Source organism: Macaca thibetana, chromosome 13, assembly GCF_024542745.1.
Source record: "Macaca thibetana thibetana isolate TM-01 chromosome 13, ASM2454274v1, whole genome shotgun sequence".
NCBI classification, from domain to species: Eukaryota; Metazoa; Chordata; class Mammalia; order Primates; family Cercopithecidae; genus Macaca; species Macaca thibetana.
Genome location: NC_065590.1, coordinates 45,875,236 through 45,902,717, shown reverse-complemented (window position 1 = coordinate 45,902,717; position 27,482 = coordinate 45,875,236). Strand labels below are relative to the sequence as shown.

The window sequence follows — 27,482 nt, the reverse complement described above, 5'->3', positions numbered from 1 at the left end:
AGCGGTCAGGTCCGAGGACATGTTGACGTCGTCCGAGAGTCTGTTAAAAACCTGCTCTGGCCGGATTCCAGACTCGAGGGGGAAAGGCATGGTATGTTCGTTTTATAACAGGAGTTTTAGCGTCGTCTTTTTTCCTTGGATAAGTTTTTCCAAATATAAATATATTAAATATTCATTTTAAAATATCTGAGAATTAACAGGCAGCAGTGCATTAGACAAATAGGCAAAGGACTGGGGTGCAAAGTTCACAGAAAAATAATAGTTCAAAATAGACTTTATATATGTGAAAAGATGCTTAGCTGCATGTTTTTGTGTTTTTTTTTTAAATTTAATTTAATTAATTAATTTATTTATTTGAGATGGAGTCTCACTGTGTTGCCCACGCTGGAGTGCAGTAATGCAATCTCGGCTCACTGCAACCTCCGCTTCCCAGGTTCAAGCGATTCTCCCACCTCAGCCTCCTGAGTAGCTGGGACTACAGGCAGGTGCCACCACGCCAAGCTAATGTTTGTATTTTTAGTAGAAATGAGGTTCACGATGTTAGCCAGGCTGGTCTCAAACTCCTGACCTCAGGTGATCCACCCGCCTCAGCCTCCCAAAGTGCTGAGATTACAGGCGTGAGCCACCACGCCTGGCCTGTTTTGTTTATTTTGTTTTGTTTGTTTTGTTTTGTTTTTCTGAGACAGGTGGCACGATCACAGCTCACTGCAGCCTCCACTTCCCAGGCTCAAGTAATCCTCCCACCTTAGTTTCACCAGGTGCTAGGATTACAAGCCAGCATCAGTTTTAATAAGAATGCAAATCATCATGATTGGTAAACATTGAAACGTTTGGTAATATACTAAATATAGGAGGATGTAAGGGAAACAGGTGCCGAGTTACAGTGCTAGTAGGAGCTGAATGCAGCAATCCTTTGTGGTTATCAAAACCACACTGAATAACATTTGCATTTTGACCCAACAATCCCACTTTGGGGAATTTTGCCTCCAAATACACTTGCTTACATATAAAGTAATATGTGTAGGAGGTTATTGATTATAATAGCAAAAGATTGTAAACTACGCGAGTATCCATCAGAGGACTGATATTATAAACTATAGTACATATGCACAATGGAGCATTGTGCAGCTATGAAAAAGAATGAGGAATCAGTTCCCAATATACTAATGTGGAACCATCTCTAGCATATCTTACTAAGTGAAAAAAGCCCAGGTGCCAAACAGTGTATAAATTATGCTTTTGTGTAGAAAAAGATAAATGAGAGTATATGATCCTTATTTCCACATAAATTCTGGTAATATACTCAAGAAACTAATAATCATGGTTTCATATGAGATGGAGGGTAGGACTGAAATAGGGTGAGAGACTTCTTAATGTGTACCTCATTATAACATATTGTTTTTTGAATTATCTGAATGCTGTTCATTGAAAACAAAAATAAGACTACAGTAACTTTTTTTTTAAAAAGCTAGACACGTATAATATAAAAAAAAGGGGCCAGGTGCGGTGGCTCCTGCTTGTAATCACAGCACTTTGGGAGGCTGAGAAGGGCAGATCACGAGGTCAGGAGATGGAGACCATCGTGGGCAACGTGGTGAAACCCCGTCTCTACTAAAAATACAAAAATTAGACAGGCGTGATGGCGCATGCCTGTAGTCCTAGCTACTCTGGAGGCTAAGGCAGGAGAATCGAATCGCTTGAACCAGGTAGTCAGAGGTTGCAGTGAGCTGAGATGGTGCCACTGCACTTCAGCCTGGTGACAGAGCAAGACTTCATCTCAAAAAAAAAAAAAACAAAAACAAAAAACTGGAGGCTGGGTGTGTGGCTCACACCTGTAATCCCACCACTTTGGAAGACTGAGACAGGAGGATTGCTTGAGCACAGGCGTTGAGACCAACCTGGGCAACATGGTGAAAACCCGTGTCTACAAAAAGAACATCAACAACAACAACAAAAAAACAAAATTAGATAGGAGTGTGGTGGCGAGCACCTGTAGTCCCAACTACCAGGGAGATTGAGGTGGGAGGGCCGGTTGAGCCCAGGAGGCAGCGGTTACAGTGAGCTGAGATCCTGCCACTGCACTGCAGCCTGGGTGACAGAGGGAGACTCTCAAAAAAAGAGAAAGAAAGAAAAAAGGTGAAATTATGGAAGATTTTTCCTTTCCTTTTTTTTTTTTTTTTTTTTTTTTTTTGATAGGATTTCCTCTGTTGCCCAGACTGGAGTGCAGCGGCGTGATCACAACTCACTGCCCAGGCTCCCAAAGTGTTGGGATTACAGGGTGAGCCACTGTTCCCAGACAAGAATATTATTTTATATGTTTTTAACACACAAGAGTTTTCTTGGAATAACAAGAGTTCATCCAAAGTGTTTTGCCAATTTACATTTCCATCTGCAATATAGAAAATCTTCCCCTTGCTGCATGTCCTCACCAATTCTTAGAATTGACAGACTACTTTTTTTGTCAATCTTGTGGTATAAAATATTACCTGATTTTGTTTTCACTTTGCACTTCTGTGATTATTAGTGAGGTGAGCCTCTTATATTTATTGCCCATTCATGCTTTGTCTTTTGGGAAGTACCTTTTTTCTGTTTTGCCTTTCCCTTTTTCATAGGAGTTTTAAAAAATGTATTCCATATGTTGATTCTTAAAGATTATTTGTGTGGCAAATATTTTCTACCAGTCTGTGGGTTGCCTTTTTGTTTGTTTGGTTTTTGTTTGTCCTGAGACTGAGTCTCGCTCTGTCGCCCAGGCTGGAGTGCAGTGGTGCCATCTCGGCTTACTGCAACCTCTACCCCATAGCTTCAAGCAATTCTCCTGCCTCAGCCTCCTGATTAGCTGGGATTACAGGTGCCTGCCTCCGCTCCCAGCAGATTTTTATATTTTTAGTAGAGATGAGGTTTCACCATGTTGGCCAGGCTGGTCTCGAAATCCTGACTTCAGGTGATCCACTCACCTCGGCCTCCCAAAGTGCTGGGATTCCAGGCATCAGCCACTATACCTGACCTGGAAAGGAATATTTTAATAAAATTATTTTTATTGTTTTACTTGTTTTGGAAATAGAGGAGAGGTTTTTTTTTTTTAACTAATTTTAAAATCTGACCCTAATGTTTATTACTCATTTGGATATCCTCTTGTGTGAAGTGCCTGTTCAAGTCTTTTGCCCATTTTCTATTGTTTTATTGATTTACAAGAATTCTTTATATATTCTGAATACATGTCCTTTGTACATAGTCTTTGGCTTGTCTTGTCTTTTTTCTTTTTTTTTTTTTTTGAGATGGAGTCTTGCCCTGTCACCCAGGCTGAAGTGCAGTGGGCACAATCTCAGCTCACTTCAACCTCCGTCTCCTGGGTTTAAGCGATTCTCCTGCCTCAGCCTCCCGAGTAGCTGGGATTATAGGTGCACACCACCACACCCCGCTAATTTTTGTATTTTCAGTAGAGACAGAGATGTTGATAATTGGCAGGCTATGCCTGTGTTGGGGCAGGAGGTCTTTGGGAAAACTCTGTATCTTCTGCTAAATTTTGCTATGAACCTAAAACTGCTCTAGAGAAATAAGGTCTTCAAAACAAACAAGAAGTCCTGCACAATCTGTCTAACCTCCTGGTACAAACGTGAGTGCAGATAAGCTTCAAGGGCAAGGTGATACTCACAAACGTTGCTTCAGATATGAAGCCTAACCATGGAGACCAAAAAATATCTCCCCTCTGACTTCAAGCATGGCCTGTGTATCTGTATTCAACAAGAATAACATTTTTGCAGGGGATTAGAGTCGGGAGAGTGAGTGAGGTTTTCTCCAGAGTGGGAGTTAACCAGTATGTAGCAGGAAGGGTGTTTCAGGGCCTTAGGTGTGTCCTTTTATAGCTTCATAGTCCTGGATGCTGTAATAAGGCCTCCTGCAGACCTTAGTTCTATTTCACAGCTGCCTAGGGTGTTTATAAAAGTGCAACGCCAAGGTTTATTCCAGAGCTAAAGGCAGAAAAACTTTTGGCCCTTCGATGCACCTCAGCACTTGCGAGGCTGTCCTGGTCCAACTGAAAATAGGGATGCTGTGGACTTTCTGGGCCAACTTCCCTGTCTAGATGTTGGGTGCCTTGTTTTTAATTTTTTTTTTTTTAGATGGAGTCTCACTCTGTTGCCCAGGCTGGAGTGCAGTGGCGCAATCTTGGCTCACTGCAACTTCCACCTCCTGGGTTCAAGTGATTCCCCTGCCTCAGCCTCACGAGTAGCTGGGATTACAGGCATGCACCACCACGCCTGGCTAATTTTGTATTTTTTTAGTAAAGACGGGGTTTCTCCATGTTGGTCAGGCTGGTCTCGAACTTCTGACCTCAGGCAATTCACCCGCCTTGGCCTCCCAAAGTGCTGGGATTACAGGCATGAGCCACCGTGCCCAGATGATGTCGGGCTTCTTGATGGGGGAGCCCAAAAGAGGCATCTCAAGGGTAATTTTCATGAAGGCAGATTTGAGTCAACAGACGAAGTGGCTTAGTCTAGTTCTTCTTGTCCCTGTGTTGGAGATGGCCTTTCCTGGGACTAGGTAGCTGTTATGGTCATATTGCATAATACTGGATCTGCAAAGATCCCATAATGGTTAATGGAAAAATATTATGGCAAGTCATGGATATTCTCTGTAGGGCCAGGTGCTGAGGGTTGGTGAAGTTGTCCTTTGGGGTTAGATCTCGGTTCTCCCTTAGGCCGAGAGTCAATAAACTAAAACTCAGCCACGTTCCTCTGATCCAAGTTCTGTGCCCCAGAGATCTAGGATTCTTGGGATGGAGGTGCACCTGGCCTTCCGTTTTCTTTTAGATTCTAGTGAGGTCTTGACTATCCAGGATTCCTCCTAACATTAAGAGCACCTCCAGCAAGAGTATAGCTGGTGTTACTGTATAAACTCCCCTTGATGGGAAGCCTACCTCTTGAAGGTACCTTCTTGATCTTTATAAGGAGTGAGAGCTACAGTGAGTCCTGCACTAAGAGGATCATCCTGTGATGTTGAGAGGGAAAATGGGCCTCCTGGACAGAAACACTGAGACACATTGGGGCCTGCTGTAAGATCCACATTGGTCCTCCCTCCACATGTTCCATCACAGAGGCTGTGTTGTGTGTTCCTTTATGCCTACATATAGTCAGTCAGATGCAGCTACAAGAGGAGACATGAGAAGATCAGGAAAACAAAGCTGACTGTCCTCATAGGCCCTAAAAACAGGAGGCCCTGCACACCACATAGGGCCAGTGGGAAAGCCCCGCAGCATGGAGCAGGAGGTAGAGGGGGCAAGAACTAGAGGAGAGAATAGGTCATGGTTTTTGTTGGAGTTTCTGAGGAAACTCAGTTTCTCAAGATTGGCTAGTTTGAATAGTTTCAGGGCTCTGCTTGGCCCCAGGGATGCTGAAGGCAGAGGAATATTGTCTCCTGGGGTGTGCTGGCCAGATGGAGGAGACTTGGCTCTGGATTGGTTGGTTTCATATCAGAGGGATGCCACAGGCCGCACCCTTTGCTTTCACTAAGAATTGGCTAGTCCCAGGAGGGGCAGCCTCAGCTAGAAAGGTTTTTAAGATGTCAAAACAGGCTGGGTGCAGTGGCTCGCGCCTGTAATCCCAGCACTTTGGGAGGCCGAGGCAGAAGGATCACAAGGTCAGGAGCTCAAGACCAGCCTGGCCAAGATGGTGAAACCCCGTCTCTACTAAAAATACAAAAATTAGCCAGGTGTGATGGCAGATGCCTGTAATCCCAGCTACTTGAGAGGCTGAGGCAGGAGAATCGCTGGAACCCGGGAGGTGGAGGTTGCAGTGAGCCGAGATTGCACCACTGCACTCTAGCCTGGGTGACGGAGCAAGACTCCGTCTCAAAAAAAAAAAAAAAAAAAAAAAAAAAAAAAAGATGTCAAAACATCATAATATACAGAAGATCATACATACATACATTGTATACATATGATATACAATACATCATAATATACAGAAGATCAAAATATATAAATACAGGCTGTACTAGATACGTATTGCTACATAACAAGTGACTCCAAAACGTAGCAGCTTAATGCAAACATTTATGAACTGTTAGCTTCTGTGTGCTTGGTGATCCTGGCTCAGGGTCTTTCTAGAGGTTGCAGTCAAGATGTTAGTCTGTAGTAATCTGAAGACTCATTTGGGGGAGAATCCATTTCCAAGCTTCTTCACATGGTTATTGGCAAGAAGCCCTAGTTCCTGGCTGTTGGAAGGAGGTGGGGCTCAGTTCTTCAACATGTGGGTCATTCCATGGGCTGCTTGAGTGTCCCCACGACACGGCAACCGGCTTCTCACAGAGCAGGTGACCTGAGAGAAAAGGCAAGGAGGAAGCCACAGTGCGTTTTATGACCCACTCTCAGAACTCACAGGCCCTCCCTTTTGCTTCATTTTAGTCATTAGAAGAGATTTACTACTATAAATCCAGTCCACACTCGAGGGAAGGGAGGAATATTAAATAATTAAAACCATCACAAAGTCCAACACCACATTGATCTCCACAAATTCAGCCCAGGTGCATTGTGGCAAAGGCCACACTGCCCTGGTTTGCCGCAGATCCAGTGATTTCAGTCTCTTGGAGACAATGGTATTTAAACCATGAAGCTTCTCCCTTTTGTGGATTAGAGATGTGAGATTTCTGACGCATCAAGGTGAGTCTCATTTGGAGTCTGCACAAAGTTGAGGCTCCCAGGTCTCCCAGGGTCAGGTTTTCAGAAGGCCATGTTTTAAAGGCTGGGGGTAGAACAAAGAGTGTGTTAGGAAATGCAGGACAGGGATCCTGCCAACATCAGTTTGTGGAGTGGACTCTCTCCTTAAAGCTACCTGGTAGCCTGACTGTGCTGTTTACTAAACATTACCAAGCATCATTATAAATGAAGGGAAAATAGAAGTGAGGACAGACAGGAGGAAGACAATTTAAAATGTTTCAGTAAATCAGTAGTAGAAGGATAAAGATGTGAAATTTAAAATGTATAAACTGGGTGCGGTGGCTCACGCCTGTAATCCCAGCACTTTGGGAAGCTGAGGCTGGCAGATCACCTGAGGTCAAGAGTTCAAGACCAGCCAGGCCAACATGGTGAAACCCCATCTCCACTAAAAATATAAAAATTAGCTAGGCGTGGTGCTGCAGATGTGTAATCCAATCCCAGCTACTCAGGAGGCTGAGGCAGGAGAATCTCTTGAACCTGGGAGGCAGAGGTTGCAGTGAGCTGAGATCATGCCGTTGCACTCCAGCCTGGGCAATAAGAGCGAAATTCTGTCCCCCCCCAAAAAAAGAAAAAATTAGAATTCAAAAGTTCAAGTTCCAATAGTGGGTCATCCTACAGTATACTTGATCAGTGCTTTACAAAGCTGTCAAGGTCATCAAAAACAAGGAAAGTTTGAGAAATTGTTACAGCCAAGAGGAGCCTAAGGAGACATGATTTCATTGTAATATAGTGTCCCGAATGGGGTCCTGGACCCAAAAAAGACATTAGGTGAAAACTAAGAGAATGTGAATTAACTATGGGCTTTAGTTAATAATAATTTATCAGTATTGGTTCATAAATCATAACGAATAGATCACACTGATTTATGATATTAATAATAGGGGAAAATGGGGATGAGGTATATGAGAACCCCCTGTACTGTCTTCTCAACTTTTCTATAAATCCAAAAACATCCCAAAAAATTGTTTTAAGTCTGTTTTTGCCCAACAGTTACCAAAATCTTTACAGAGAGGAAAACATCCCCTTGAGCACTAGGTTACCAATCATGAGCCGTGAATATTTTTAGTGTGTGCTTAAAAAGAAACAGAAAAGGCCAGGCTGGGTGGCTCACACCTATAATCCCAGTACTTCGGGAGGCCAAGGTAGGCGGATTGCTTGAGGTCAGGAGTTCGAGACCAGCCTGGCCAACATGGTGAAACCCCGTCTCTACTAAAAAAAAAAATACAAAAATTAGTCAGGTGTGGTGGTGCATGCCTGTAATCCCAGCTACTCAGGAGGCTGAGACCGGAGAATGGCTTGAACCCAGGAGGCAGAGGTTGCAGTGAGCTGAGATCAAGCCACTGCACTCCAGCCTGGGCAACAGAGTGAGACTCTGTCTCAAAAAAAAAAAAAAAAAAAAGAAACAGAAAAGTTTAAAGTGTTTGACTAATCATATTTAAGCAAGTTCCCAATACAATTAAGTTGCTCAGATGACAAATTTGTGATTCAGGGGTTTCTTTTAATTCAACAAAGAGAAATAAAGACTCCTGTGGTTAAGAAAGACTTTGACATCTACAAGAAAAACTAATTTCTAGGCTTGAGAAAATTGCTTTGAGTCAGAAAATATGTTTTATTTCCCATTAATTGTTTATGAAATGTTTCTACTATTTTAACAATTTCAGTCTCATCACCAATGAATTTTTTTTCCTCTTTTGATTTTTTTCATCCTCGCCTCTATATCCCCCCAAAAAGCCAGAATAGTTGTTTGGCTATTCAAATGAATGTGATTTATTATCTCCCTTTTGCAAGCTAATGAGATAGATTATAAAGAAATCAAGGTTGGTTGGTTGGTTTTTTTTTTTTTTTTTTTGAGACGAAGTCTCGCTGTGCTGCCCAGGCTGGAGTGCCGTGGCCGGATCTCAGCTCACTGCAAGCTCCGCCTCCCGAGTTAACGCCATTCTCCTGCCTCAGCCTCCCGAGTAGCTGGGACTACAGGCACCCGCCACCTCGCCTGGCTAGTTTTTTGTATTTTTTAGTAGAGACGGGGTTTCACCATGTTAGCCAGGATGGTCTCGATCTCCTGACCTCATGATCCGCCCATCTCGGCCTCCCAAAGTGCTGGGATTACAGGCTTGAGCCACCGCGCCCGGCCTAACAGTTTTTAAACCTAAAGCAGAACATTGCTTTTTTCTTAACAAAGGTTAAGAGGAGACTGAATCTCGAGAATTAGAAATAAGGCCGGGCATGGTGGTTCATGCCTGTAATCCCAGCACTTTAGGAGGTCAAGTGGGAGGATTGCTTGAGCCCAGGAGTTGGAGACCAGCCAGGGCAACATAACCAGACCTTGTCTCTACAAAAAAAATAAAAAATTAGCCAGGCATGATGGCATGTGCCTGTAGTTCCAGCTACTCGGGAGGCTGAGGTGGGAGGATCACTTGACCCTGGTAGGTTAAGGCTGCAGTGAGCTATGATTGCACTACTGCACTCTAGTCTGCACAACAGAGCAAGACCCAGTCCCGAAAAAAGAAATTAAGTAAAAACATATTGAAGAAAAGGGAATTAATAGAAGTTAAAATAATCGGCTGGGTTCTGTGGCTCATGCCTATAATCCTGGCACTTTGGGAGGCTGAGGAAGGTGGATCACTTAAGCCCAGGAGTTCAAGACCAGCCTGGGCAACATGGCAAAACTCTGTCTCTTTTAAAAAAGAAAATAAAAATCAAAACATAAGATATTTGGAGCCAAAAAACAATGAAACAAAATGGATGAGATTTAGAATAAAAGATGAAGAGCCAGAGGCCAATAAATTTTGAAAATAAAACATTAATATTTTAATATCAGAGTTGTGCTCACATATATATGTACAAATATGTCCATCAATGCTATTAATAAAAGCAGTAAGTTGTCCAACAATAAGCAAGTAATTGGCTGGGCATGGTGGCTCACGCCTGTAATCCTAACACTTTCAGAGGCCAAGGTGGGCAGATTGCTTGAGCTAAGGGGTTTGAGACCAGCATGGGCAACATGGTGAGACCTCGTCTCTAAAAAAATACAAAAAGTTAGTGGGCATGGTGGCATGCACCTGTAATTCCAACTACTTGGGGAGCTAAGGCAGGAGGATCGCTTGAGCCCAGGAGGTGGAGGCTGCAATGAACCAAGATCGTGCCACTACACTCCATCCTGGGTGACAGTGAGACCCTCTCAAAAACAACCACCACAACAAAAAGATTCTAGGTATTTAGTCTCCATTTCTGTGTTTTGTTGCAGACCAATGACAATTTAGGGACTACACCAGTCTATAGATCTACTTAGAGTAGTAATAGTGACCAAATCCCTCAAATATTTGATTGATTGATTGATTTGAGATGAAGTCTCACTCTGTCACGTAGGCTGGAGTGCAGTGGCGTGATCTCGGCTCACTGCAACCTCCCATCTGCCTCCCGGGTTCAAGTCATTCTCCTGCCTCAGCCTCCTGAGTAGCTGGGTTTATAGGCCCACACCACCACACCTGGCTAATTTTTGCATTTTTAGTAGAGACCGGTTTTACCATCTTGGCCAGGCTGGTCTCGAAGTCCTGGACTCAAGTGATCCACCTGCCTCAGCCTCCCAAAGAGCTGGGATTAACAGGTGTGAGCCACTGTGCCTGGCCTGGAGAGAACCTATTTAATGCTCAACAAGTCAGATCGGGAAATGGCAGATGGGTGCTATGACTCTTGTATCAGGGCTCAGAAAAGGAGGCAGTGTGATGCTCGTTGCAACGCTGTGTTGGTCAGGAATCTTGGGGTGCAATGCCCATGAACCCCAATTAAACCAGCTTAAGCCAAAAAGAAAAGGCATTGACTCATACAGCTGAAAGTCCAGCTTTCAGTCCACACTGTAAGTCAAGACTTCAGGCATAGCTAGATCAAGCAGAGCCCTTTTTAATTTGTCTCTCTCCATACTCTCAGCCCTGCTTTCTTCCATGCTGGAAGTTCCTGCAAATATCTTAACACTGAGGTTAATTAAGCTCATTTAGATCACATGTTGACCCTTCAACTGTGGACTATCCTGATCAGCCAGGCCTGGGTCCTGTGTCCACTGCCCCTGGTTTCTAAATTCAGGCAGCTGAATTCAAGAGTCCTTTGAGTGTCCTCACTCATCCTGTAATTCCTGGATCACGTTTTTGTCACAGGATTTCAACAGATCACATGGTCAAGGCCTTAGGGAGGTGGTTGGGGATTCACATATGCCCTGGACCATCTGGAGCCCAAGGGCTGCAGACCCTGTCACCAGGAGTGCACACCCTCTGGCCACCATAGCAAAGAAGTCTGCAGGCAGGAGGTAGGCAGTAGGGCAGGACTGCTTATTCTGTATGGAAGAGGCAATATCTGACCCCAACATGACAGATGCCAGGAGCACGAGAAAAGCCCCCCTTGCTCCAAAGAGAACCCTTGCTCCCCCATCTTCTGGTTAGTGCCTGAAATTCTACCATGACCGTCTTACTTTAACCTTAGGCCCACGTTAAGGTATAGATATCCATGAGAGTTACTATCAAGCATTCTTATTGTGAAGAGTTAGAAAACAGGTTTTGTTAACAAGAGGGAATAAAAATCAGTGTAGGGTAGGAGATGAGAAATTACAAAGACTATGAAAGACCTTGGGGGTAGGAGGTGAGAAATTGCAAAGACTGAAAGACCCTGTCACTTCCCAGCATGCTTGGGACCGGAGCTGGACAGGGCAAGGGGTTGGGATATAGGTAAGTGACAAGGTGTTTTCTATATCAAGCGAGAACTCGGAGAAAGCACGATTGGAAGTGTCACTGAAATGCCAGGGGTTCTGTCTAGGTCTTGCTGTCGGCTGCTCAGAAAGCCAATCACTGAGACAACGAGTATTGCCAGGGAAGAAGGCTTAGGCTTTAATCTGGTGGTGCAGCTGAGGTGAACTGGAGATAAAGTCTCAAATCTCTCTCCCCAGTCGATTAAAATTGAGGGATTTACATAGTGGGGAAGGCGGAAAAACAGGAATTAGGGAGAGGTAAAGAAGCAGTCAGGATGGGGAGTCTGGTGTCTCATTGTCTGGAGGTAGTGATCTGATGGGTTTTAGTTCCTTGCCTGAGGGTCAGTTTCCTGAGGAAGAAACTCTGATGAGATGAATCTGTTTCAAGTTTTAAGACCAGGGAGAGTCCATTTCTATGTTTGTTCAACAAACTATAAATATTAGCTTATTAGCTTTATGGGACAATTGGGCTGATTTCAAAAGGAAGCCCAATGGATGGTGATTGCATAATGGAAGGGAATCCAAGAACCAAGTCCTTTTTTTTTTTTTTTTTTTGAGATGGGGTCTCACTCTGTTGCCAGGATGGAGTGCAGTGGTGTGATCTGAGCTCACCGCAACCTCCACCTCCTGGGTTCAAGCAATTCTTCTGCCTCAGCCTCCAAAGTAGCTGAGACTACAGAGGCGTGCCAACACACCGAGCTAATTTTTTGTATTTTTAGTAGAGATGGGGTTTCACCATGTTAGCCAGGATGACCTCAATCTCCTGACCTCATGATCCTCCTGCCTCAGCCTCCCAAAGTGCTAGGATTACAGGCTTGAGCCACTGCACCTGGCCTTTTTTTTTTTTTTCAAGATGAAGTCTCTGTCACCTAGGCTGGAGTGCAGTGACACGATCTCAGCTCACTGCTACTTCTGCCTTCCCGGTTCAAGCAATTCTCCTGCCTCAGCCTCCCAGGTAGCTGGGATTACAGGCGCACACCACCATGCTGGCTAATTTTTGTATTTTTAGTTGAGACAGGGTTTCCCATACCAGGCTGGTCTCAAACTCCTATCCTCAAATGATCCTCCCACCTTGATCTCCCAAAGTGCTGGGATTACAGGCGTGAGCCACCACACCCGGCCAAGAACCAAGTCTTAAAGGATTGAGAGGTGGGACAGGTAAAGGGCTGAGGTAGGGGTAGGACATTCACAGTGGGGAAACAAATTGAACGAATGAGTGGAGATTGAAATAAAATCTGTATGTGCTGGTATTTTTATTTTTGCAATGCCTGCTGTATACCTGGCCACTTTACAGACAAATTCCCTTTTCTTTGTTCCATAAATAATTTTAAAAATTGTGATAAAATATACATAACATAAAATTTACCATTTTAACCATTTTTAAGTGTGCAGTTTGGTGGTATTAAGTATATTCACATTATTGTGCTACCATCACGTGTCCACCTCTAGAACTTTTTCATAATTCTAAATTGAAACTCTACAGCCATTAAACACTGATTTCCCATTTCTTCCTCTCTGCAGCACCTGCTAGCCATGATTCTTCTTTCTGTGTCTATAAATTTGACTATTTCAGGTACTTCATATAAGTGGAATCATACAACATGTGACCTATCGTGTCTGGCTTACTTTACTTAGCATAATGCCTACAAAATTCATCCATGTTGTAGCATGTATCAGAATGTCATTCTTTTTTTTTTTTTTGAGATGAAATCTCACTCTTGTTCCCCAGGCTGGAGTGCGATGGCACAATCTTGGCTTACTGCAACCTCCGCCTCCCAGGTTCAAGCAATTCTCCTTTCTTGGCTCCCTGAGTAACTGGGATTACAGGCACCTGCCACCAGGCCTGGCTAATTTTTGTATTTTTAGTAGAGATGAGGTTTCACCATGTTGGCCAGGCTGGTCTAGAACTCCCCTCCTCAGGTGATCCACCCGCCTCGGCCTCCCAAAGTGCCAGGATTACAGGCGTGAGCCACTGTGCCCAGCCCAGAATTTCATTCCTTTTAAAGCTGAATAGTATTCCATTGTGTGTATACACCACATTGTTTTGTTTTGTTTTGTTTTGTTTTTTAGATGGAGTCCCATTGTGTCACCCAGGCTGGAGTGGAATGGCATGATCTCCACTGACTGCCACCTCTGCCTCCCAGGTTCAAGCAATTCTTCTGCCTCAGCCTCCCGAGTAGCTGGGATTACAGGCACCTGCTACCATGCCCAGCTAATTTTTGTATTTTTAGTAGAAACAGGGTTTCACCACGTTAACCAGGCTTGTCTTGAACTCCTGACCCCAGGTGATCCACCCGCCTCAGCCTCCCAAAGAGCTGGGATTACAGGCATGAGCCACCATGCCTGGCCACCACGTTTTATCTATCCATCCTTCGATGGACATTTTGGGTTTTTCCACCTTTTGGCTATTTTGAATAATTCTGCTATGAGCAAGGGTTTACAAATATCTGTTTGAGTCCCTTCTTGCAATTCTTAGTGTATGCACCCAGAAATGGAATTACTGCATCATATAGTAATTCTTTACTTAATTTTTTGAGGAACTGCCATACTGTTTTCTACAGTGACTGTACCATTTTACATTCCCACCAGCAATGCACAAGGGTTCCAATTTCTCCATATCCTCACCAACACTTTTTTTTTCTTTCTAAAGTAATAACCCCCCTATTGGGTATGAGGTAGTAACACATTGTGGTTTTGATTTGCACTTCCCTAATGATTAGTGATGTTGATCTTTTTTTGTTTGTGCTTATTGATCATTTGTGTATCTTCTTTGGAGAAATGTCTTGAAATTCTTTGCCTGTTTCAAAATTGGGTTTGTTGTTGTTGAGTTGTAGGAGTTCTTTATATATTCTGGATATCAGTCCATTAATAGACTATGTGATTTACAAATATGTTCTCACCATTAAATATTATGTTGTTGGATTTTCACATATGGCTTTCATTATGTTGAGGTAGTTCTAGTTCTCATTTGTTGAGTGGTTTTATCATGAAAGTGTGTTAAATTTTGTCAAGTGCTTTTTCTGCATCAGTTGAGATGATAATGTGTTTATTTTTCACTTTCATTCTGTTAATGTGATATATTACATTGGTTGATTTTTGAGTACTAAACCATCTTTGCATTCCAGGAATAAGTCCCACTTGGTCACGGTGTGTAATCCTTTGAATATGTTGCTGAATTTGGTATCCTAGTACTTTGTTGAAGACTTGTGCATCAATATTCATAAAGGATATTGGTCTGTAGCTTTCTTTTTTTGTAGTGGCTTTGGTATCAGGGTAATGCTAGCTTCACAGAATGACTAGTAAGTGTTCCCTCTTCCATTTTTTGAAAGGTTTGAGAAAGATTGGTGTTAGTTCTTCGTTAAATGTTTGGTAGAATTCCACAGTGAAGCCTTGAGCTCAGGGCTATAGAGAGGGATTTCATAAGAAGGAAGCAGACCAATTGTTCATGGTCTGTGAAAGAAGCAATAAAATAAACAGGCTCAGGTTAGGAAAGGAAAGGTGGTGTTTGGAGAGTAGGGAGAAAATCCTTGCCCAAAGAATGGTCAAGGCAGTTTCATATGGCCTCTAACCTGGACCTCTCAGAGGAGGGGATGAACAGGCCACAGCTTCGTGGTTCTCCAGCCTCCAGGTGATGGGCTGGGGTTGGACTGGCTCTCTGGTGTCTCTAACTCAAGGGCTCCATGATTCTGTGATGTCACTGAAGAGAGAAGAATGGGGAGCTGGGTTCAGCTCCAGCTGTTCCGATTCCTCTCTCCTCTGGATCCTGATAGTTTTTGGGGTGAGGGAGGTGAGCTGCGTGATCACACGTGTCCCAGCTCAGTCTCCCCTCTGGCCACCTCAGCCCCCACCACAGTTATGGAGAGAAACTAGCCAGTGTGAGTCAACTGCGCAACAAGCAGAGCATCTTTCATGAAGCTGAACTGACCAAAAGAACAACAATGAAAACAGCTTTTTGTTCCTCTGTTTCTAGAAAACTTAAAGAACAAGAGAACTACATTCAAATTGAGTTGGAAAAGAATATTTGGACAATCTGTGATTGTGAGAGTGGATGAGTCTTCTAGCTAAACCTATGAGCTTTGAAATCACAGCAATCACTTTCTTCATCATCCTTCTAATTTGCTTCATTTGCATCCTCCTTTTATTGGTGGTTTTTTTATATAAATGGTATAAATCCATGCTGATAATTGGGATCAGATTTCAAGTCACATTAGCAAATGTATCTAGAAATAATGTAAACAATTTAAAATAGAACAAGTAATGATACCATCATTATCTACTTTTTTCATTTCAGCATTTTAGAAATGCTGATACGCTGTTTAAAAGTGAAGTTTCTATGCCACACCTTAAAATCAGGGCCATTCTTCCTTTTCTGAATTTGTGGCTTGTTTGTTTTCAGTTTCCAAGGCAGGAAAGGTAAAGAGACAAAGAAAGTGCCTTGTACAGATGCAAACGGAGGTGTAGACTGTGCAGCTGCTGAAGTGGTGACAAGCAATCCAGGGGACCATGAAAGGCGAGTGTGGCGCAGGATATGTCAGAGGCCATTTTGTGCGTGATAGTGGGGATGAGGATGCATGAATGTTTAAAACTCTACCGATTAATTTTCTAGGGTATTAATGCAAGTCATGAATTTGGATGTGCCGATGAGGCCTGGCATTCTTGTCCAGAGACAGAGTAAGGAAGTGTTGGCCACACCCTTAGAAAACAGAAGGGACATGGAGGCAGAAGAGGAGAACCAAATAAATGAGAAGCAAGAGCCTAAGAATGCTGGAGAAACTGGTCAAGAAGAGGTGATATGTTTTTCTACTCTCAAGGAGCAGTTTAGAATTTGTTTGATTGAAAAGAAGGTACATTCCTCAGCTAGGTATAATAATAGGAGATGGAGGGCCAGGTGCGGTGGCTCACGCCTGTAATCCCAGCACTTTGGGAGGCCAAGGAGGACAGATCATGAGGTCAGGAGATCGAGGCCAGCCTGGTCAACACGGTGAAACCCCTATCTCTACTAAAAATACAAAAATTAGCCGGGCGTGGTGGCACACACCCATAATCCCAGCTACTTGGGAGACTGAGGCAGGAGAATCACTTGAACCCGGGAGTCGGAGGTTGCAGTGAGCCAAGATCGCCACTGCACTCCAGCCTGGCGACAGAGCGAGACTCCGTCTCAAAAAATAAAAGTAAAATAATAATAATAATAATAGGAGATGGAGTTGCCTGTAACTTAGGTTTGTAGGTAGAATGAGTCCAATGCCCACAGTCATTTAAGCCATTCTAGTTGCTTATCAGTTCATGTTACTAAACCATTACATATGCCAAGTCTAGAAACTTGCTTAGTCTTCATTCTTATATTTGTGTTTTTCTTAATAATTCCCCTTCAGTTTGTTTTTCTCAAAATCCTAGAATCTTAGAGCTGTTAAGAGATTATCTAGTGATCCAACCCTCTCCTGTTTCCAATAAGAAAATGAGATGAATTGTTTACCTCTCCACTGTGGCCAAGCTTAGGCCCACACTGTGGCCCCCTGTCCTAGCTCTAGGGTCCTACAACAGCACACAGCATGGCTGGGGCCTTCTTGAGCTCCGTGTCTGGGACTCCCTAATAAGAACAACTCACATGCCCTCCCACCGCATGGCCATGCCCAGTCCACGACAGAATGATGGTCCTGATGGCTCTTGGGTTTGACCGCTTCGTGGAGAGAATTACATGTCACCAAATGTTATTTGAATATGTCAGTGTATGCTTTTATAACCATAAAAATGTGAAAATGTGATAGATTATTGCTGCTTTCCTGTATCATTTAGAAATGCTTTTTCTGTTTATCGTTAACAGTGTACATATAACCTGTAATTTTAAAAGCAGGGCATGTCATAAATTGATTATTTGTTTATATTGTTTGTCCCATTCTCTTGCAGGATGATGGTTTGCAGAAAATACACATATCTGTCACTAGAACTCCATCAGCTGTTGAAAGCCAAAAAAGACCTTTAAAAGGAGTGACATTTTCTAGGGAGGTAATTGTTGTGGATCTTGGAAATGAATACCCTACACCTCGAAGCTATACTCGAGAACATAAAGAGAGAAAATGAAGCTCAAAAAAGGGTAAGAGTGAAAGAAAATGTAACCTTTGACTAACATTGAAATGACTGAGGGTACAAAATCATGTTGAAACAACAAAACAATGGGGAATTAAGCAAATAAAGATAGTATTTTACCTTTGTGCAGAAAGAAGTGGGCCATATGCAAAATTCTGTAAGTAAAATACTTAGAGCTTGAATATAGTTTTTTAAAAATTCAAATCTGAGTTCAAGAAATTGATTTTATTGCCCTTAAAACTGTCTACTCAAACACCGTTCTGGCATGTGAATAAAGTGATTTTTGTTTGTACATATGCCTATTATGTACATCATTATTCAAGGGGGATTTTTTGAAATAATACATGTTCTGCATCCTCTGATCATAGGCATTCATGACCAAATAACATTACAGCTGTCATCACGGAAGCTTCCATAACTGTCGTCTTCTACTACATAATCCCCATTGAACTCAGTCCTGAAATGTTTCTTGTACTGACCACTGCTTTTTAAAAATTGGTACAGGCTGGGCGCGGTGGCTCCTGCCTGTAATCCCAGCACTCTGGGAGGCCGAGGTGGGTGGGTCACCTGAGGTCAGGAGTTTGAGACCAGCCTGGCCAACATGGTGAAACCCCATCTCTACTAAAAATACAAAAATTAGCCAGGCACGGTAGCGCGTGCCTGTAATCCCAGCTACTCCGGAGGCTGAGGTGGGAGAATTGCTTGAACCAGGGTGCCGAGATTGTGCCACTGCACTTCAGCCTGGGCAACAGAGAAAGACCCCGTCTCAAAAAAAAAAAAAAAAAAAAATTGGTACAGAAAACAAACTACACCAGCCTGGGCAATATACGGAAACTCTGTCTTGACAAAAAATAAAAATAAAATAAAATAAGCCTGGCATGGTGGTGCATGCCTTTGGTCCCAGCTACTAGGGAGAAACAGGCCAGACATGGTGGCTCACACCTTTAATCCCAGCACTTTGGGAGGCTGAGGTGGGCAGATCACCTGAGGCCAGGAGTTTGAGACCCAGCCTGGCCAACATGTAAAACTCCATCTCTACTAAAAATACAAAAAAACTAGTAGGGCGTGGTAGCGCACTCCTGTAATCCCAGCTACTCAGGAGACTGAGGCAGGGGAATTGCTTGAACCTGGGAGGCAGAGATTGCAATGAGCTGAGATTGTGCCACTGCACACCAGCCTGGGTGACAGAGGGAGACTCCATCTCAAAAAATAAAACAAAAACACAAACTACTACCAACAACAAAACATCCTATTATTTTAGGCAAGTCCTGAGATTATACTATTCTTGATTTCAGTGGTTTAAATCTTGCTGTCCATGTGTGAAATATGACAGTACAGACTGGTACGACATCATCCACACACCTGCAGTATACATTTGTGAAATGTCTAAGGGGCTCTGAGAGACAGAAAAAGCAGATTCGTGTAATTCAGGGGCTTAGCCCATTGTCATGTGGATGTTCCATAAATGTCTGTGGAATGGTTGGGAGTATAAGTGATAAATATTTTAGAATGTGGAACTATTGCCAAATGGGGTGTATTGACACCCTCTGCTGGGAGGCATGTCGCTGTGGGCTGGGACCATCCCACTGTGAGGAGGAAAAGGGACTTAGACAAATGGAAGGATTAGATAGATAAGACAAGCAGCTGGGGAAGAACATGAGCCAAGGCAAAGAGGTGAGGATGTATATTGGGTTTGATTCACGCCAGTTGGCTGGCGCTGAAGGTGGAGGTAGAGGAGAGTTGAGGGGCAACAGTGAAGTGTGGTGAGAAGTCAAAGTGAGGTTCACTTAGGATCCCAGGCTAAGGGTATAAAGTGGGAAAGGGATCCAAGCTGTGTGGACTGCTGGGGGAGGTTGCCTGCGCATATATTCAGAGTCTCTTTACATTTTTTGTCTTTCGCCTGATGATAATACTAAATTTAAAATTTTTTTCATTTTGGTAAAAGATATATAACATAAAACTTGCCATCTTAACATTTTATTTAATTTTAATTTTAATTTTAATTTTATTTTTTGAGACAGTGTCTCACTCTGTTGCCCAGGCTGGAGTGCAATGGTGTGATCAGGGCTCATTGCAGCCTTGACCTCTGGGGCTTAAGCAATCCTCCCACCTCAGCCACCAGAGGAACTGGGACTACAGGCACATGCCACCATGCCCAGCTAACTTTAGTATTTTTTGTTGAGCTAGGATTTCATCATGTTGCCCGGGCTGGTCTCGAACTGCTGAGCTCAAGCAATCCACCCACCTTGGCCTCCCAAAGTGCTGGGATTACAGGTGTAAGCCACCATGCCTGGCTTCATCTTAGCCACTTTTAAGTGCACAGTTCAATAGTGTTTTAAGTACATTCACATTGCAGTGCAACTGTCACCACAGTTTTGTAGAAGTTCCAATAGAGGAACATGATGGGAAAATTGGCCATCAATACCTATAACCATATAGGCACATGGAATTCCAGAAGGCCATCCAGATCATGACTATAACGTGAACAGCAGAACAGTCAACAAAGAGCATCTGGCACTAGGATGTCCATTTGACTTTTATTGGTTCTGTGCTTTTGTTGTATTTGATTTGTAAATATCTTTTAAAGTTGGATGAAAGCTCTTAGGTTAGGGAGTTGATATCCATCTTTGCATTTCTACATATTTTTAAGTGACACTATAATATAAATAATCTTAGGTAATAAGGGAAGAAGTCCATTAGAGCTTTCCTCCAGGAGTAAGTTATTGAGGATTAGCAACTCGGAGGTGGTAAATGGAGATGGCTCCAGTGACAATTCAGATTTGAAGGATGTGGACCTGGAATAGGAGGTGGCAGAATGTAATGAGAAGATGAAAGATTAAGGCACATCACTTCCTGGTTAGATGTGGGAGGAGCGAGAGGAGGACGCAAAGATGGCTCCTGAGTTTGGATACCTGCGAGACAGGAATAGGAGAGTCCAGAGAAGTAACTAGTTAGGGCAAAAAGATAGGCAGGTTTTAGCTCTGTTAAATTTGAAGTACTGACTACAGATTCAACTGAAGATGCTCCGTGGACAGTGAAGCTGTAGGGCTCCATGTGTCTATCTCCTAAGCTATGGCTCCAGAGAAAAGTTGAGCAGTTTTTTCTCAATGCCTGTTGGTGTTTCTCTTGCAAAAGTGGGATCAAACTTGCCACTTTACCTCTTTAATTAGCTGTTGGTCCAGGGACTTTCTTCAAATGACTGCCTCAAACAGGACACATCACCCAAAAGCCAAAAGGGAAAAGTTTGATAAAGCTTGGACTACTTAAAATTTTTGTTTGTTTGTTTAGCAAACAAAACAAAACAAAACAAAAAATATATAAAGTCAAAACTCCAACAACAAACTAGGAAGGCCTATTTTTAAAACAACTTTTTTTTTGAGAAGGAGTCTCGCTCCGTCACCCAGGCTGGAGTGCAGTGGTGCGATCTCGGCTCACTGCAAGCTTCGCCTCCCAGGTTCATGCCATTCTTCTGCCTCAGCCTCCAGAGTAGCTGTGACTACAGGCGCCCGCCACCACGCCCGGCTAATTTTTGCATTTTTAGTAGAGATGGGGTTTCACCATGTTAGCCAGGATGGTCTCGATCTCCTGACCTCGTGATCTGCCTGCCTTAGCCTCCCAAAGTGCTGGGATTACAGGCGTGAGCCACCACACCCGGCCTAAAACAACTTTTATACTGAAATAATTTCAGATTTATAAAAAGGCTGCAAGAGTAGTAGAAAGAACTTCACTCAGATTCCTCAGTTAACAGTTTACCACAATAGTCTTACCATTTTCTCTCTCCATACATACATATTCACATTTTTACAGCATTTGAGAGTAAGATGCAAACATTATGTATCATTTGCCCTTGGTACTTCAACACATATTTCTGAAAATCTGCAACATTCTCCCAGATAACTGCAGGTCAACCATCAATTAAGACTGATTCACTATTACCACTATCTATCTGCAGTCCCCATTCAAAATTTTCCAGTGTCCCAATTTAATATATATATTAAATATATATGTATAGAAGAACATGTATATAGATACATCCCTTCCATCATGTTCTGGTTGGTGAGAAGCAAGTCACTAAGTCCAGCCCATGTTCAAGGGCAAGGAGATTATACCTTTTGAAGGGGAAAGTTTCAAAAAAGTTGTGGACCAGAGTATCCATTTCTGTAGCTATCTATCCTTATACATGACCATGGGCTCACACCAGCACCTCCAATTCCAATCCAATAGGGTGTATTATAGCTTTACTCACTCCATATTTGTAAACCCCTTCTCTAATAACAAGAAATCTGGCTTCCATTATGCTCAATTTACTTACTTATTGCTCAATCCCCTGTTTATCATGATTCCAGCAAACACAGGGTCAAGTATCCTCAGCTCCAGCATTATTGACTCTGGTGATTGTTATGCTGGGAAATGTTTTTTTTTTTAAATTTATGACCAAAAGTTTATTTCCTTATAAAGAAATGATTAAGAACATTCAGATACATAAGAAATTATTTCACCCATAGGAATAAGAAAATATGAATCACCTAGTTTTAAATTGACAAAGATAATATGTATAGGCAGAAAAATAAATGGCCAAAAAAAATTTAGATGCTCACCTGACTTCAAAAAAAATACTAAAGTAAAACAATAAATATTTATTCATAAAAAAATTATATTGATTTTTAATCTATCATACTGTCAAATATTAGAAAGATGGCTGATACTGGTGAAGGGTTAAAGAAGAGGAGGAAAAGAATTCTCATTAGACAAAAGTAACTGACCCGTGAACAACATAGGCCCACTTATATGCAGATTTTTTTCAGTAAAAGTTACTGAGTGTGTGCCTGCCTCTCCTGCCTCCCCTTCTACCTCCTCCACCTCTTCTGCCTCTGCCAGCCCTGAGACAGCAAGACCAAGCCCTCCTCTTCCTCCTCCTTAGCCTACTCAGCATGAAGATGATAAGGATGAAGACCTTTATGGTGATCTACTTCCACTTAATGAACAGTAAATATATTTTCTCTTCCTTACTTTTTTTTTTTTTTTTTTTTTGAGACAGAGTCTTACTCTGTCGCCCAGGCTGGAGTGCAGTGGCATGATTCTGACTCACTGCAACCTCTGCCTCCCGGGTTCAAGCGATTCTCCTGCCTCAGCCTCCCAAGTAGCTGGGATTACAGGCACCCCCTATCATGCCCGGCTAATTTTTGTATTTTTGTAGAGGCGGGGTTTCATCATGTTGGCCAGGGTGGGCTTGAATTCCTGACCTCAGGTGATCTGCCTGCCTTGGCCTTCCAAAGTGCTAGCATTACAGCCATGAGCCACAGTGCCTGGGCTTCCTTATGATTTTCTTAATAAAACTTTTTTTCCTCTAGCTTACTTTATTGTAAGAATATGGTAAATATAATATACAAAATATATGTTAATCAACTCTTCTAGATAAGGCTTCCAGCCAACAGTAGGCTAATAATAGTTAAGTTTTGGGGAAGCCAAAAGTTATACACAAATTTCTGACTGTGTGGCAGAGTCAGTCTCCCTAAACCCCCCATGTTGTATAGGGGTCAGCTGTGTAAGTTGATAAATCTTTCTGGAGGATAACTGGGCAGTTTCTGTCAAAATTGAAAATATATGCACCTTTCCATTCTGCATGCCACTAGCTAGAATGTACCCTGTGATAAACTTGCAAAACTTTACTCATGCATAAACTTGCTTGTTTCCTCCAAGTGAGGCGCAGGAAAAGAGAAAGAGGAAGAGGGAAAGAGGGAGAGAGAGAGGTAGGCAACCCACCAGCAAGAAAATGGGGAGTTTTGGCTGGGCACGGTTGCTCATGACTGTAATCCCAGCACTTTGGGATGCTGAGGTGGGTGGATCACCTGAGGTCAGTAATTTGAGACCAGCCTGGCCAAGGTGGTGAAACCCGTCTCTACTAAAAATATAAAAATCAGCTTGGCATGGTAGCAGGCACCTGTAATCCCAGCTACTTAGGAGGCTGAGGCAGGAGAATCACTTGAACCCAGGAGGCGGAAGTTGCAGTGAGCTGAGATTGCACCACTGCACTCCAGCCTGGTTGACAGAGCAAGACTCTGTCTCAATTAAAAAAACAAAAAAGGCCCGGCGCGGTGGCTCACACCTGTAATCCTAGCACTTTGGGAGGTCAATTTGGGCAGATTGCAAGGTCAGGAGATGGAGACCATCCTGGCCAACATGGTGAAACTCCATCTCTACTAAAAATACAAAAATTAGCCGGGCATAGTGGCATGTGCCTGTAATCCCAGCTACTCGGGAGACTGAGGCAGGAGAATGGCTTGAACCCGAGAGGCAGAGGTTGCAGTGAGCTGAGATTGTACCACTGCACTCCAGCCTGGCAACAGAGCGTGACTCTGTCTCCAAAAAAAAAAAAAAAAAAAAAAAGGGCAGTCTTTTGGTAACCTAATCCTGTAGGGAACATCTCATCACTTTTGCTGTATTCTGTCCATCAGAAGCAAGTCACCGGGTCCAGCCCACACTCAAGGGGAGGGGATTACAGAAAGGTACAAATACCAAGAGGGAGGGATAGGTGAGGGTCATCTCAGAGGCTGCCTGCCACAGAGACTCAGGTTGGTACTGCCCTAGATGATGCGGAAAGCAAACATCAGTCCTCTTGGGAAGTACTTGACTTCAGCAGAGGTGAAGAGCAGTTTTAAGACACTGCCAAGTGAAGGTGCCCCTGGTTTTAGAGAGATCACATGGAGGCAGTGGAGGCTGGACTGGAGGAGAAAGAGACTAACAGGGACAGAGAGACCATTAGGAAGACCTTGCAAAGATCCAAGCAAAGATCCATCTGTGCCTGGCTGGCTTCTTAACTGTCTTCAGCTCAACAATCCTTCAAATTTTGGTCTCCCACTGTTACTAGCAGTGGAATCTAATCCTAATGCAGACAGATGGTAACACTATTTCCATTTTACAAACAATGAAGTACACAGAGATTAAGGAACTTGCCTGAGGTCACTCATCCGGTAAGTGGCAGAGCCAAGACTTGGATCCAAGCACAGGGCTTCAGAGCCGGCCAGTGTGGGCGGCCAGTGTGGGCGGCCGGTGTGGGCCACTGCTGCTAGAGAAGACACAACTCAGCACACATTTGCTTCACTGATGGTATAAAAAGACTTCATGGCGGCTTTCACTCCCCTGTCAAAATGTCCTCACTTTTGTCTTCTCACCCATTCTGCTTTGTGCCCATCCTACTTTCCACTCATTCCTAACCTGCACATCTTTGCTGATGTGATTCTTCTTTGGTCTGGAAGGAACTCTCCCATCTCTCTACCTGTTGAAATTCCATTCATCCATCAAGGCCCATCTTCTTTCATATTCCTCCAACAAATGACTTCATCCACTCTTATGAACTGATGTATTTCACAAATATTTATTGAGATCTGCTGTGTGCTGGGCACAAGGGATTCTACAATGTGTAAAACAGATGAAGTTAGTTGTAAGCTATTGTACTTATCTTTGGGTTTGCTACAGCAGTGGCTTTCAAACTTAAAAAACATAGTCTAACCATAATACATCACCACACACACACACACACAACCCCCAATGATTTAAGAAACAATATTAACCTTTACTATATGTAGCCATTCTGATCATTTAAACTCAATTCTATTCTATTTCATTAAGATAAAAATGATGGTTGATACCTTCTGTAAAATTTTACCTCTACTAAAATTAATTTTATAGCCAATTAAGAGCCTATTAATGAGCTGGAACACACAAGTTTGAGAAATATTCATTCCATCCTTCACCCAATCATCTAAACAAAGATGTCCTTGGTGCCCACTATGTGCTGGGCACAGCTCTGGCATCGGGATAAAAAGGAGGAAGAGTGTTTGCCCTCAAAGTGAGCAGGCCAATGAAGATAACAGAGTTTGAGAGCAAAGGCTACACACACAGTGCTATGTGCTATGGTGGTAGTGTGCTTGGGACACATGTGCATGCTGGTAGCTCAACAAATATTAAGAGAATTAAACTAAGGGATAGGCACCAAAATTATAAAAAGAAAATGGAATAGTGACTTCCTCAAAAGCAGACCCTTAGCAGCTCATGGGTCTACTGTGATGTGAAACTGGCATCCAACTCCTGATTCACTAGTGCATTGCTAATAAGAGTCAATCCTGGGCTGGGTGTGGTAGCTAATGCCTATAATCCCAGCACTTTGGGAGGCCAAGGCAGGCGGATCACCTGAGGTCAGGAGTTCAAGACCAGCCTCGCCGATATGGTGAAACCCTGTCTCTACTAAAAATACAAAACTTAGCTGGGCGTGGTGGCACGCGCCTGTAATTCCAGCTACTTGGGAAGCTGAGGAAGGAATTGCTTGAACCTGGGAGGCGGAGGCTGCAGTGAGCCGAGATCATGCCACTGCACTCCAGCCTGGGCAACAGTGCGAGACTCCGTCACACAAAAAAAGTCAATCCGTGCACCCTGGGTCCCTGATTAAATGCTTCCGTGATTGCCTTCCTCCTTCTTAGTCGCTCTTTGCAGGCCCCCTCTTCCCTGCCTACCTCTTACCTGCTGATTTTTTCCAGAGTTATAGCCCAAGCCTCATTCCAGCCTCTTTCCATTCTAGTCTCTGAGGGTGCGGCTACTAACCAAGCTGCAAGTCCCAGTCGCTGAACAAAACGTTTTTCTCTGCTGCACCCCAGTGTCTGACGCACTCAGATTCCACTTCTGAACACCTCTCATCCCTGAATATTTGTCACCCCTTCTCCACCCTGACAAGTCCCCCTCCTTCCAGTTTCCATCTTACCCCATCCATTGTCCAAAAGTCCGTAAGAATGATTTTTTTTTTTTTTGGTGACGGAGTCTCGCTCTGTTTCCCAGGCTGGAGCGCAGTGGCGCGATCTCGGCTCCCGGGTTCACGCCATTCTCCTGTCTCGACCTCCCGAGTAGGTGGGACTACAGGCGCCCGCCACCACGCCCGGCTAATTTTTTTGTATTTTTAGTAGAGACGGAGTTTCACGGTGTTAGACATGATAGTCTCCATCTCCTGACCTCGTGATCCGCTCGCCTTGGCCTTCCAAAGTGCTGGGATTACAGGCGTGAGCCACCGCGCCCGGCCAAGACTGATTTTTCTAGAACATATTTGACCGTGTCATTTCTCCATTTAGGTTGCCTCAGTGGTTGCCCATTGCCTGTACGACCAAGTGCAAGCTCCTTAGCAGGGGAAACGAGGCTTCTTATGATCAGGCAACCCCACCCCGCTGCTCCTTCATGTGACTCTGTTATAGCTGCTTTAGTGAAGTGTGAAAGGTGAAATCAAAACGTCTTTTTGTTTTGAGGTCAAAACGCCTTGAAGCAGTGTGTTTACATGACTGTTGTAGCTTTCTGGAAGATAATGTTGGAACGTGGTAGCTCCGGTAGTCAAACAGAGAAAATGTCTGCACTCGTGAGCGTTATTTCGTGGACTACCGCAGGCAAAGGACAGGTCGGCACAGGGGAAGAGAACAGCCAGCTGCTTCCACCCTTTCACTGTCCTACCCATTTCTGTGCTAACTACCCATGTAGTTAGCAGAGAACACCCCAGTAACATTGTCCAAATAGTTCGGGCAAAGTTTTTGCTAGAAGCCGAAAATTCGTGAAAGGAATCAATACTCCAAGATAAAGTGCATCAGTTTGCAGTAATATGCGTTTGCAATCACATTCTTTGGTTCTCTCTAAAGGGCTGTTGCGTGAATAAAACGGAAATACTCCTGCAGTAACATGGGACTAGTTGGAAAGGTGCTGGGAATACGGGAGGGAGAGAAACCGCGTCGCGGAGAAAGCCGCAGCGCAGCTACTGCGCGCGAACTCGCTCTCAAGCGAAAACCGCAAACGGTGTGACGGGAGCGCGTTGTGGCCCCAAAGGCCGGTCTCACAGCGACCTGGGCGTTCAAGGTCGTGTCCTCGAGGGCCAGGGAGCCTGCCGAGGCCACCGCACGACCATGTCGCGTCTGCACCGCCGGTTGG

The 27,482-nt window shown here is 43.6% G+C and overlaps 1 protein-coding gene and 1 long non-coding RNA gene across 6 annotated transcripts; one reads left to right on the top strand and one right to left on the bottom strand.

Annotated features, from left to right (window-relative positions):
• On the top strand, positions 1 to 26,743 carry C13H2orf74 (chromosome 13 C2orf74 homolog). 5 transcript variants are annotated; one of them, XM_050753515.1, is made up of 5 exons: positions 1 to 91; positions 13,515 to 13,588; positions 15,841 to 15,954; positions 16,051 to 16,231; positions 17,349 to 17,822. In XM_050753515.1, the coding sequence occupies exons 4-5, from the start codon at positions 16,058 to 16,060 to the stop codon at positions 17,520 to 17,522; spliced, it is 348 nt and encodes a 115-aa protein (XP_050609472.1). In that variant the 5' UTR covers positions 1 to 91; positions 13,515 to 13,588; positions 15,841 to 15,954; positions 16,051 to 16,057; the 3' UTR covers positions 17,523 to 17,822. The 5 variants fall into 5 exon arrangements, with proteins under 5 accessions (XP_050609472.1, XP_050609470.1, XP_050609469.1 ...); XM_050753513.1 differs by lacking the exons at positions 1 to 91; positions 13,515 to 13,588 and adding exons at positions 15,150 to 15,608; positions 26,645 to 26,743 and having other exon boundaries at positions 17,349 to 17,535; XM_050753512.1 differs by lacking the exons at positions 1 to 91; positions 13,515 to 13,588 and adding exons at positions 15,151 to 15,319; positions 15,415 to 15,608.
• Positions 6,030 to 15,180, bottom strand: LOC126933621 (uncharacterized). Its single transcript, XR_007718682.1, has 2 exons — positions 15,014 to 15,180; positions 6,030 to 6,737 (listed from the first exon to the last, which is right to left on the bottom strand). It is a non-coding gene; the product is annotated as an uncharacterized LOC126933621 (long non-coding RNA).
• Positions 26,744 to 27,482: the final 739 nt, after the last annotated feature.